At 42.0% G+C, this 13,900-nt stretch overlaps 1 protein-coding gene and 1 pseudogene across 1 annotated transcript in view; both read left to right on the forward strand.

Moving 5' to 3' along the window:
* LOC148376869 (uncharacterized) overlaps positions 1-13,900 on the forward strand; it is a 29,191-nt gene that overhangs the window by 4,061 nt on the left and 11,230 nt on the right. The window contains exon 2 of the mRNA XM_088353062.1: positions 2,020-2,292. Within this exon, the coding sequence (XP_088209188.1) occupies positions 2,020-2,292 (273 nt within the window). The remainder of the gene's footprint in view (positions 1-2,019; positions 2,293-13,900) is intronic.
* Positions 2,321-3,490, forward strand: LOC148376870 (uncharacterized; annotated as a pseudogene).

Genomic DNA, 13,900 nt, shown 5'->3' on the forward strand with positions numbered 1-13,900 from the left:
AGTCTACCCCGTTGTTTATTAACAGATGAACATGATGCCCTAGGGGTGCTTGTAGCGGAGTGGATGACGTCACGCTAGTCCAAAAGTTCGACATCCCTGCGGCAGATGAAAAATCTTTTCTTTGTGAAAATCCAGGGATACACCACCTCGTGTTAGCAAGTCCGCCTCCTCTCCGATTCCCCCCGGCTTTCTTGTTTCTGTATAGCGCCGTTGAAGCCGGATAGGTCCGGGTAGCTCCGGGTGGCTACACGTTAGCGTCCGGAATGCTAAACGTGAGCCACGTTTCCGCAAAACACAGCAACTGCGCTCCCTGTGGGCTTCGATGTTTTCCACCAGCACTCGATGATCTTATTTGGTCGTGAGTTCGCATTTACCATGATTACGGATGGTACCGAAGACTTATAACGTCGCTAGCCGCTTCGCTAGCTCCGGCTCTTCTTCCACGATAGGCCCCTTCATCACGCCGGCAGGAGAATTCTTCAGGGCAAGGAGTTGAAATTCCTTGAATACACGCATTTTTGTGCGCTAAAACCCATGTCCCATAGGATAGAAGTAATCCATAGTGTAGTTGTCAAAACGGGAAGAAAAAACACCGAAGATAGGAGCAGACAATAAAACAATACGGCAGCTGCTGGAAAAGGCAGCCGCTCGTGGCAGCGCCGCTTTGATGACTGAGCACCCGAAGGTAATCAGCGGTTTCTCTGCGCTCTTCTGACTGTCCTCAGAGTCCGATTTTATTGATGAGTTTATTTTCAATGTAACGAGCCTCTAAACGCTAGCTGTCACCATGCTTCTCCGTTTGTTTTGGTTCGGGACGTAGACTGCATCCCGGGGCGGCAGTAGCTCAGGAGGTAGAGCGCTCGTCTTGAAACCAAGAGGTTCGATTCCCGACTCCTCCATGTTATGTGTCGAAGTGTCCTTGGGCAAGACACTGAATCCGTAATGCCCCCGATAAGCAGGAAGTTGCCTTGAATGGCTGACCCTGCTTTTGGTGTGTGAGTGAGTGTGAATGGGTTAGTGTGAAGCACATTGTAAAGCGCTTTAGTAGGTTTTCAGTGATTTGAAAAGCGCTATAGAAATGCAGACCATTACATCTGTGTGACTCACAGTTTACACGGTTCGCGCCCACCCAATCGGACACTATGTGCCCCGTGCAAGAACTCTCTCCGACCACAATAATTGATAGGTTGATTTCAATGACAATAAAGACAATTCAATTAAAAATCCAAGAAACCAGTAGAAATCGAAGTGCAAAGTAGTAAGGGGTCTCTGTATATATACACACACACACACACACACACATAAGCATAGACAGAACCATATAAAGTCACTTGCCAGTCTAGGCTATAGAAATAAAATAAAAATCCTGTAGACCAATGTATAAAATATTTTAAGAAGAAAAAACACAAAGTTAAAGGAAGTTATTCATCTATTTTTGATGTATACAGAAGTGACAGTATGGTCACTTGCAGCATAAACGGTTAAAACTATGAAACGGTTCTAGAAACACTGAAAGCGGACCCATCCATCCATCCATTATCCTCCGCTAATCCGGGGTCGAGTCGCGGGGGCAGCAGCCTTAAAAGGGAAGCCCAGACCTCCCTATCCCCAGCCGCTTCCTCCAGCTCATCCGATGGGATCCCGAGGCGTTCCCTGGCCAGCCTAGAGACATAGTGTCTCCAGCGTGTCCTGGGTCATCCCCAGGGCCTCCTGCCGGTGGGACATGCCCAGAACACCTCCCGAGGGAGGCGTCCAGGAGGCATCCTTATCATCCTTATCAGATGCCCAAGCCACCTCAACTGGCTCCTCTCAATGCGGAGGACACCGAGTCCCTCCCGGATACTGTTAAATGTCATTAGCTGTTAGCCATTCATAGTTAAGGAGATATGAGGAATTTAAATGTGCTAAAAACCTTTGGAACACCATGTAAATCACCTAATACTTGGTAATTCAGTTATTTTGGTATTATGTCGTATATTTTGGATGATTCGAAACCTATGTGTGTCTTGTGTCCCACAGATGTCAGGGAAGAATTCCTGCCTGCTGTCCAGCAGGAACCAGAGTTTCCTGGCATTAAAAAGGAGGAGGAGGATGTGGAGCCAGTTTGTGTTAAAGAGGAGGGACTTTTCACAGAGTTTCCGGTGACTGAGACCTGTTTAACTACTGGGAGTCAGGTAAAAGATGAAGAAAACTGGCAGGGGCCTCCAAGCAGCAGCTCCCATCAACGCGTGAAAACTGATGATGAGGACACCTCCGACTCTGCAGACACTGATGGCGACAAACAGTCAGAAGGTGATAAAACATGTTCTCGATGTGGGGAAACGTTTCAATTCAAGTATCGTTTGAAGTTGCATATGGTAGTTCACACTGTTGAGAAGCCTTTTTCCTGCTCAATCTGTGGTGAAAAATTCAGACAGCAGGCAAATCTAACATCGCACACAAGAATCCACACTGGTGAGAAGCCTTTTTCCTGTTCAATCTGCGGTTTAAAATTCAGAAAAGAGGTGTATTTAAAAAGACACACAATAATTCACACTGTTGAGAAGCCTTTTGTCTGCAAAGTTTGCGGTCAAAGATTTAGTTCGAAGCATGTCTTAAAAAATCACATAAGAACCCACACTGGCGAAAAGCCTTTTGCCTGCTCTGTTTGTGGTCAAAGATTCAGCTGGAGACAAAGCCTCAAAGGACACACAAGACTCCACACCGGGGAGAAGCCTTTTTCCTGCTCAATTTGTGGACAAAGATTCAGGGAAAAGAATGTCTTAAAAGACCACACAAAAACCCACACTGGTGAGAAGCCTTTTTCCTGCTCATTTTGCAGTAAAAAATTTATAAAGAAGACAAACCTGACGTTGCACACCAGAACCCACACTGGTGAGAAACCTTTCTCCTGTTCAGTTTGCGGTAAAAAATTCAGCCTGAAGGCATACCTAAAAAGACACACAAGAAGCCACACTGGTGAAAAGCCCTTTGCTTGCTCTGTTTGTGATCAAAAATACAGCCGGAAAGAAAGCTTAAGAAGACACACAAAAACCCACACTGATGAGAAGCCCTTCTCCTGCTCGTTTTGTGGTAAATCATTCAGCCGGAAAGAACACTTAAAAACACACACAAGAACCCACACTGGTGAGAAACCTTTCTCTTGCTCATTTTGTGGTGAAAAATTCAACCGGAAAGAACAATTAAAAACACACACAATAACCCACACTGGTGAGAAGCCTTTTTCCTGCTCAATCTGTGGTGAAAAATTCAGCCTGAAGGCATACTTAAAAACTCACACAAGAACCCACACTGGCGAGAAGCCTCTTTCCTTCTCAGTATGCGGACAAAGATTCAGTGAAAAACATGTCTTAAAAGACCACACAAAAACCCACACTGGTGAGAAGCCTTTTTCCTGCTCAGTTTGCAGTAAAAAATTCAGCCATGAAGAAAGCTTAAAAAGACACACAAGAACCCACACTGGTGAGAAGCCTTTTTCCTGTTTAATCTGTGGTCAACAATTTTCCCATAAATCAAAGCTAAATAATCACACAAGAACCCACACTGATGAGAAGCCGTTTTCCTGCTCAATCTGTGGTGAAAAGTTCAGAAAGAAGATAAACCTAACATCGCACACAAGAACCCACACTGGCGAGAAGCCTTTCTCCTGTTCAATCTGTGGTCTACAATTCACCCATAAATCAAAGCTAAATAATCACACAAAAACCCACACTGGTGAGAAGCCTTTTTCCTGTAAAGTTTGCGGTCAAAAATTCGGCCGCAAAGAGAGTTTAAAAAGCCACACTACAACCCACACTGGTGAGAAGCCTTTCTCCTGCTCAATTTGCGGTAAAAAATTCAGGCAAAAAGGAAATTTGAAAAACCACGCTACAACCCACACTGGTGAGAAGCCTTTTTCCTGCTCAGTTTGCGGTCAAAGATTCCGCCATAAAACAAACCTAAATAATCACACAAGAACCCACACTGGTGAAAAGCCATTTGCCTGCAAAGTTTGCGGTCAAAAATTCAGCCAGAAAGTGAGTTTGAAAAGCCACGCTACAACCCACACTGGTGAGAAGCCTTTCTCCTGCTCAATTTGCGGTCAAAAATTCAGCTACAAAGTAAGTTTGAAAAGCCACACTACAACCCATACTGGTGAGAAGCCTTTTCCCTGCTCAGTTTGCGGTAAAAAATTCAGCCATAAATCAAACCTGAATAATCATACCAGAACCCACACTGGTGAGAAACCTTTTTCCTGCATATTTTGCAGTAAAAAGTACAGACAGAAGGCACACTTAAAAAAACACACAAGAATCCACACTGGCGAGAACCCTTTTTCTTGCTCAGCTTGCGGTCTAAGCTTCTCAAGTCAAGCCAGAGCTCAGGATCACACGTGTGCTGGAGAAAATGGCAACGGTCCCTCTGCTTGATCTGATATCATTTCTTGCATTTACATTGAAAGCTCTACCACTGAATGTACAGATTTGTGTACGCGTGTCTTATCAATTCAATACCATTTCACTCTCTATACACACACATGTGTGTATGTATATATATATATATATATATATATATATATATATATATATATACACACACACACATATGTACACAAACTAGGAAGAAGAAGCCATATTTCTTTTTTGGGTTGGATGCTGTGTGACCTCTCACTGCTTCATGCGGTGGAAAGAAGCACTACAGCACTGTCTATATATATATGTGTGTGTGTGTGTAATACATAACCCTTTGTCGCTATTCCGGCCGCCTTGCACACGTGAAAAAGTCTGCGTTGTGTATTTAGATGTTGATTTGGTGTGGAGGAACCAGCAAAAGGGTCGATGATGCGGCTGAGATGTTCACATTTAGTTCCCTGTCCTTGTCAAACCAAAAGAAACACTCTTTACCCTTTTGATTAAACAAAAGTACAGCCTTTGATTCATAACAAGTCAACAAAAATAAAACAACGTTCCAACATTAATTTACACAACAAAACGTGTCATCATCACTTAACAGCATAAACTAATAACATAAATCACAAATACAGCATGTTGAAATAACAAACAACAACAAAATAGGTCCTCACCTTGTAAAACCAAGAGAAACACTGACATGAAATGATGCCACAGGAAGACGAAATCAAAATAAGGGGTCTTGACTAGGACAAAATAATGTCACCTGCCTTATACAGTGGAACCTCGGTTCTCGACCATAATCCGTTCCAGAACCCTGTTCGAAAACCCATTTGTCCGATCACCGAAATCATTTTTCCCATTAAAAATAATGTAAATCGTTTTAATCCGTTCCAACACCCTGAACGTTTACCTTGAATGTTTAACGTAAACATGAAGCTAACCCAGGCTAATCGTACGTTCGCGTTATCGTAATCTTCCGTACAAAAGATTACGCTAGCATGAACGTGTACAAATAAAAAAAACAGGTCGTTTACAAGTCATCTAGCACCCGGGTCTCCACAACGAGTGGTGAGCGGTTCATTGGAAAGGGGGCTGCGTCCCAACACCCTGAATGTTGGGCTCCGTTCCAACACCCTGAATGTTTTGAATGTTTAACGTAAACATGAAGCTAACCCAGGCTAATCGTACATTCGCGTTATCGTAATCTTCCGTACGAAAGATTACGCTAACATGAACGTGTAAAAAAAAAAAAGGATAAAGAAAATAATTATGCATAGGATTTCTTACCTTTGTTGTGGTCAGCAGAAGGCGCAGGTGGACGGTGGGGTATTCCCTAGCAAGACCAGACACTCGCACACCTCCTTTTGCTGCTTGCACTGACTTTCTTCGGAGGCATAATTAGGGGCTAAAACACTTCGCCACCTATATTAAAAGCGAAAGCAAAACGAAGAGCGCGATAACAGTTGGTCACGCGAAGAGCGATGTACACCCGTACGCCGCTCAGCATGGCACGCTAGCGTACGCACTCAGGCATTACCGGCGTTCGAACTCCGATTTTTTGACCGAACAGCGAAGCAAGATTTTCTCGAAATTTTTGGTCAGACTCCGATTTGTTCGAACTGAGAGGCGTTCGAAAATCGAGGTTCCACTGTAATACAGTGCGCCTTATATATATATATATATATATATATATATATATATATATATATAGATCAATATTAAGTTGCAAGGTCTCCCAACTAAGGCAAGCGACCGCCGAATCGATTTTCCCCCGGAGGCGAAGTAGTCCACGTTGTATGCTAGGATATATATACCGGCGTTTCATTTCCTAACCTATGTGTCAATTATCATTTGAATCGGTCACTATTGGCCAAAGTTATATTAGTCAGAGGTAAGCGAGGCGGGTCCTTAATAGCATTTACAGGCTCGCATAGGCTAAAGCGGGGCAAAACAAAGCCTACAATTGGCCAAAAAAGATGAATGTGAATCACACGTCAGGTTGCTCTGGAGAAAACATTTTTGACTAGTCTTTATTTTTAAACTGGAATTATGGGGCGAAACAGACAGCTAGCAACAAGCAACGTCTATAGATGCAGATGCTTCCCGGCGGATTTTTTCTTTTATTTGTCGGCATTATTGCGCTCTTTGGAGTGTGTCAATATTTTACACTGTTTGATTGACTACACTTACGGATGTAAGAGGACCATGGTTGCGTATTATTATTGAATGCGATGGCTGCAAGACGACTTTGGTGAGCTACCCTGGCTTTATATTTTCCCAGTATCTTGTTTCAGACTGATCTTGATGTTTCTGTGATGAGTCTATTTTTAGATTCAATTCAATTCAGAGTGTTTATTGTCATATGCACAGTAAAGAACCACGTTTCCCTGCACGATGAAATTCTTACTTGTCCACACAGTTGCTAGCAAAAAATTAAATAGAAACTAATAAATGGTTGGCATTTCTTGAATCCAAAGAGTTTAACCTTTCGTATGATAAGTGGAATGACGCATTTGAGTGATTGATGACATCGTACAGACACGTATTTGCTTCTTAGCTTGTTTTGTCGACGTTCCCACTGAAACGGCTGTGTCTTGCGATTACACAATCGCACTATGTCACATTGCAATATCAATTGGATTTCATTTAATCATGCTACCCTTGTATATATACACAGACACATATATATGTATGTATGTACATATATAATATATATATATATATGTATTATATATATGTGTGTGTGTACATATGTATATATATGTGTGTGTTTGTCCGTTTTTTCGCTTTAGATGAAACTAAAAATGTTATGTTTTGATTCCATTTCACGATTATGTCTCACATTTTGTTGATTCTTAGAACAGGTTTTCTGTTTTTTAGCTATAAGTTTTAAGCCCGAAATGTGGCAAAATGACAAAAAGTTTTATGGGGCCAAAACTTTTGCTGGACACTGTACTTTTAAATGTTCTGTAACAGTAACTACTACAATATCCATTTATTATTTTGAACTATTGGTTTTCTATTCTGAAGTACTTTCTGAATATCTCTTGTTTTTTATTGATACCTAGTTATCCAGACTTGATATTTTTCTCTTTTAAGTCTCATCTCTTTGTAAACTAAGTTCCCTATGTTATTATCAATGACAATAAAGACATTTTTATTTGTGGATGCATGTGTCCATGTTATTATTTGTTGAGTTGACCAAATTAATATGACCTTTTCCAAGATTCATTTGAAATCTGAATGTGATCAAATTAACCCACAACACGCCTGATAACCAAATGCCTAGCTTAGCTCTTTGGTTAGCCAGCTTCACACCTAAATCCAAACCATAATTTTCACGGAGTGCATCAGCTGGTGGGTTACAATGATGTCATGTAAAACATCGGCAGGGTTGGGTTACTTTAACTGGATTACTTTCAATTACTTTTGGATTACTCCAATACCAAATATCTATCAAAGCGGCGCTGCCACGAGTGGCTGCCTTTTCCAGCAGCTGCCCTGTTATCTCTGATTTTTTGTGATTTATTGTTTTATTGTCTGCTCCTATCTTCGGTGTTTTTTCTTCCCGTTTTGACAACTACACTATGGATTACTTCTATCCTATGGACATGGGTTTTAGCGCACAAAAAATGCGTGTATTCAAGGAATTTCAACTCCTTGCCCTGAAGAATTCTCGTGCCGGCGTGATGAAGGGGCCTATCGTGGAAGAAGACCCGGAGCTAGCGAAGCGGCTAGCGGCGTTATAAGTCTTCGGTACCATCCGTAATCATGGTAAATGCGAACTCACGACCAAATAAGATCATCGAGTGCTGGTGGAAGACATCGAAGCGCACAGGGAGCGCAGTTGCTGTGTTTTGCGGAAACGTGGCTCACGTTTAGCATTCCGGACGCTAACGTGTAGCCACCCGGAGCTACCCGGAGCAATCCGGCTTCAACGCCGCTAAACAGAGACACGAAAGCCGGGGGGAATCGGAGAGGAGGCGGACTTGCTAACACGAGGTGGTGTATCCCTGGATTTTCACAAAGAAAAGTTTTCCACCTGGCGCAGGGATGTCGAACTTTTGGACTGGCGTGACGTCATCCACTTCGCTACAAGCACCCCTAGGGCATCATGTTCATCTGTTAATAAACAACGGGGTAGACTGCTGGAAGTGTGAATTTCCCTACGGGGATGAATAAAGTATCTATCTATCTCTATCTGTGCTAATAAAAGACAAAATAAACTAAATATGAATAAAACTTTTTTGCAGGCTTGGGGGAGTAACGGAACACATGTAAGGGCAAAAATGATGTTGGCAAGCTGTTTGGATTTATTTTGTTTTGTTTCTGTCGCATTTTATGTTCGTTTTGCCGGAGATCAAAGAGATCAAAGCCAGGAGAGAAAGCTTACCACGTGTTGTGAGTCATCATTGTATTCATATTTAGTTTCTTTTGTCTTTTATTAGCATATTTGGTATTGGAGTCATCCAAAAGTCATTGAAAGTAATCACGTTAAAGTAACCCTACCCAACCCTGAATATCGGAATAAACCGCAATTCTAACTATGTCAAACTGTATTTCGAGAAAGTACTGGAATTGCATCCAAAACTGTTGCGTGATAGCGCACTAGTGAAATCATTTATTAATGTAACACCGGGTTTCAAAATAATATGTCGTGAAAAAGAAACGGCAAATACAGTGCTTTAATAATCTTTAGAAAGCAAGAAAATAAATCCAGTTAATATATATATATTATTTTTTTTTTCAAGCATTTTTGAAGGGGCGTCGCTACTTCGCAGATTTTCCCTTTTTGCGGGTGGTTTTGCTCCCCATTAACCGGGTCTAAAAATAATAATAATAAAATAAAATCTCATCTCATTAGCTGCACCGCTTATCCTCAGTAGGGTCGCGGGGGTGCTGGAGCCCAATTCCAGCAATCATCGGGCAGTGGGCAGGGGACACCCTGAACTGGTTGCCAGCCAATCGCAGGGCACACAGGGACAGACAACTCGCTCGCCCATTCACACCTAGGGACAATTTGGACCGGCCAATCCACCCGACATGCATGTTTTTGGAATGTGGGAGGAAGCCGGAGTGCCCGGAGGAAACCCAAGCGAACACGGGGAGAACATACAAACTCCGCACAGGAAGTCCGGTAGCTGGATTTGAACCCACACAGGAGGTTCCCAAGACCTTAGAACTGTGCCGCACACGCGCTAACCACTGCGCCGCCGTGCTATAAAATAAAATAATAATAATTAAAAAAAATATATATATATATATATATATATATATATATATATTTTTTTTTTTTTTAAGCATTTTTGAAGGGGCGTCGCTACTTCGCGGATTTTCACTTTTCACGGGTGGTTTTGGTCCCCATTAACCGCGATAACCGAGGGATTACTGTATTTGAAAAGTTTAGACGTGCTGAAACGCTAACATTGACCTGAAATTAGCGCTTTTTCCGGTGGTGAAGTATATTTAGACCCAAAAATATCGAAGATGTTTAAAAAAAATTCCGATTTTTCGGTGTCATTTGTTCAAATTGAGGAACACTCCCAATGGCTCAAATATATACAATATACTTAAGAATCTCCACTCGTATTGGATTAAACTTTATTTTTCTTTTCACTTTTTCTATTCATATACTTTCCTTTTCTCCATATTTCTTCAGCACTTTCTGTTCTTTTAAACTTGATGAATCTGTATCGTTGTTTGGCGGTGTCATGCCCGTTTTGTTTGGAATGATGAAATGTTCAATTAAAAAAATAGAAATAAAACACTCGAGATTTGAAGATGTAGCAGCCATAAACCAAAAAAAGTTATTTGGTGTATTTTATGGAGCGCTTTTTGGTGTAAATGTTGTCTGGAACAAGACATTTTCTAACAACTTATCAGCAAATTTCAAGAAATCGTTGAGAGCGCCGTCTAGTGGACACATTTCAGAATACTTTTCCCTTCTCACTGCTCTGTGACCTGAATAGTGATGGGAATTTCTTCTCTTTTTAGAGAAGCGACTTTTTCGGCTCGGCTCACTAAAACGACCCCCAGCTGGCTCTTCGGATTAAAGACACCAAAACATTTTTGTTTTAAAATGTTATCATGGCCTTTATTGTTTTAATATGAGGTGAACTTTGGCCTCATTTAATCTTTTACATGGATTACGCGAAGAAAAACACTCCTATTGATCAGTTATGAGCACTAGACAGAGATAGAGAGCATTTCGAAAAGAGCCGTCTCATTAACTCCTTTCGTTCTCCAACATCACAGCAGAGTGGAGCTGTGAGATGGTATGATCCTAGGAGGCGATAGAGCACCAAAGAGATGGATGCCATCCGAGAAGAAGAGAAGAACCTCACATCATTGCTGCCATTGTCTGCGGCTCATTAGCGTTTCGTTCCAGTCTTGTGCACAATAAACCGCAATCTAACTGTATTTAATTTCCTAAAGGTTAAAAAGTGGCTAAAATGTGCGAGAGATGGAAAGGAAATTTAAAAGAGGAGCATCAAGATGACAACGAGCGAGAAGATCGACGGCTAAACCAAGTTAGCATTAGCAAGGAGCTACCATTCGTGTTGAACAGAGCAGGTTGATCACTTTTATTTCCATAATATTTGTATTTACTTCTGTTAGCCTCTGACCTTTTGATTGTCATCGCTCTTGGCCAAGTGCAAGCTTTTTTTGCGGTTATTATCCCATGACAACCTATGAAGGCCTGTTGAAGGAAAAGGAAAACGTCATGACCAATTCGGGTTTAAAAAATCTTGGCAAAATAATTTGAAATTTTCTAAGCAGTATTCGAGTCAGTTTGATAAAGAACAGACCGTTAGCAGTGTTATACAATGTTATAATATTTATTGCATCCAGGGTTTATTGCTGAAAGGATAGTGGGATTGTGGACACGTTCTTAATGATGGGTTGGGCACCCGTATGATGCGGCAGGGGTAAACCAGTGAAAGCTGTCTGGCCCTGCTGTTGAACAAAAGAGTGTGTCGTGTCACCCTGACCCGAGTGACATGGCCGCTTTCTGGTGTCCCGTTTCATCTGGAGGGACGAAAGCATGACCAACTTGGGTGCCGAGGTGCCTAACGTGTTTGGGTGTTTGGGCAATTGGGTTGGCCATGGTCCAAAAAAAATTGTGTTTTTTTGTTGTTGTTGTTATTTATTTCCCTTTTATTTTCTTTGTTATTGTATGTGTGTGTCTTGCTGTCGGTCACCCCTCTCGAGGGATATGACCAAGGTAAATAGATAGATAGACTTTCAATGACTTTTGGATTACTCCAATATCAAATATGCTAATAAAAGACAAAAGGAACTAAATATGAATAAAATTATGACTCACAACACATGGTAAGCTTTCTCTCCTGGCTTTGATCTCCGGCAAAACGAACATAAAATGCGACAGAAAGAAAATAAAAATGAATCCAAACAGCTTGCCAACATCATTTTTGCCGTTCCATGTATTCCGTTATTCCCTGAGCCTGCACAAAATTTAGTCATTTTATTCACTTTTAGTACCTTTTGTCTTTTATTAGCATATTTGGTATTGGAGTAATCCAAAAGTAATTGAAAGTAATCCAGTTAAAGTAACCCCACCCAACCCTGATTGCATCTCACTCGAAGTGCAATAGCAATACAAGGTAAACAATATAACATAACAATCAGCAGTATACAAATTAGTTTGATAAATTAAATCTAATTCTCATAATCTGAGACAACTGGTCTAGTAGTCATATGCTACTGTACTTCCAATATTTTATCCACAACAAAAGTAAACAGTTCAGCAATAAAATACACAACAATGTCTGTTTAAAATTCTAGTTGGATCTAAAAACCTGAGACAAATGTGAACATATGTTACTCTTCCATTATGTATTTAAAAGATTGAATTGCTTGCCACAGATGTCGACAAAAGCTTTGCCCCAGGACATCAATGACACTTAACATGCACGTTCTTTTATTTGATTTTGACAAATTTTAAGTAGTGTTTATCTCCGCCTCGTAAAGGCTGACTTTTTTTAGCAGAATGTTCTGCTATCCTATACCTCTACCTGTATATCTGTTTTGCCACACGGGCTGCACTGGGCTGTTACTGGAGCTGGTCCTTCTTGGTCTGGTCAAGCATCATGCAAGCTGACTTCCACCGTATCCGGTTCCTTGTGCAGGCAGTTCACAATGTCCTACCAAGCCCTGTGAACCTTCATGTGTCCTCTTTGCTCTGAAGGAGGCTCCTTGGAACACCTCCTCAGCAGCTGCCCAAAGGCCCTGGCTGATGGTCGCTATCGCTGGCGCCATGACCAGGTTCTGAAAGCAGTTGCTGAGTGCATCGCCCTCGCAATCAACACAGGTAAATACCATCAAGCCCCAAGCAAGGCAGTCAATTTCATCAAGGCAGGAGAGGAACCCAGGGCTTGTGCACAGACAACATCAGGACTCCTCCACGTTACCTCTGATTGGCAGTTGCACGTCGACCTACGGAAACAACCAAGGTTCCTCCAGCACATATCAGCAAGATCGCTCCGACCAGACATGATGATCACCTCTGTGACTTCAAAACACCTGATCATGCTGGAACTCACAGGAAGAGCGCATTGAGGAAGCCAATGAATGGAAACGTGCAAAGTACCAGGAGCTGGTGGAGGAGTGCAGGGGCAGGGACTGGAAAGTTTTGTTTGAGCCAATTGAGGTCGGCCACAGGGGTTTTTCTGGACAATCCTACCGCAAAGTCCTAGGACTATTGGCTGTGACAGGGGCAGCTAAAAAGAAAGCCATTAAATCCGCTAGTGAAGCTGCAGAAAAAGCCACCAGGTGGCTTTGGCTCAGAAGGGCAGATCCTTGGGCTGCCACTGGGACGCATGTTGAGGCCTGATCAACCTCGGCTGGGTCACCTGGGCGAGAGTGTCTGATGTTGCGAGACCCGAAACACTCAATGAACCCAGGTTACATCACTGATGATGCGTCCCAGTTGCATCAGGGAGATGTTTCTTTCAAGCAAGGTCCATATTTCTTTCATTTTTGATTTTCTTACGTTAATCACGGTGTTTCCCATGCCATATAATAACCCCGGAAAGTCGTCAGGGTCTCATTGGTGCTTGCCAGGGTTACATTAGGGCAATTCATAGAATCCAACCGTGTAAAATATTTATTCCAAGCCACACGATAATGCTTACAGATTAATAATTAAACATTTCTGCTTCGTTGGACATTGCTTCTTGTAATTCATTCGTTTCGCCATCTTATTTCCGTTTACAAGTAAACAGACTCGTAAAATGATTCTCAATGTGGCCGTCAGCGTTCCCCTTTCGATAGACACCTTTCCCATGATTAGGGTCTGTTTTTTTCATGCACAAAGCGCCAAGTTACATTAAACTTTCGTCTTCCTTGATACATATATTCGACGTGTCTCACTCTTATCCTTTACTGCTTTGGCGCCCCCTGGCGGCTCATAGTCCGAATTTTACGGTATGTAACATTGTGCATTGTCTATCACTGACAGAAGAATTGGAATCCGTCCTTCAAAGCTA

The sequence above is a fragment of the Urocampus carinirostris genome, chromosome 1 (assembly GCF_059441175.1).
Source record: "Urocampus carinirostris isolate Australia breed hairy pipefish chromosome 1, RoL_Ucar_1.0, whole genome shotgun sequence".
In the NCBI taxonomy this organism is placed as follows: Eukaryota; Metazoa; Chordata; class Actinopteri; order Syngnathiformes; family Syngnathidae; genus Urocampus; species Urocampus carinirostris.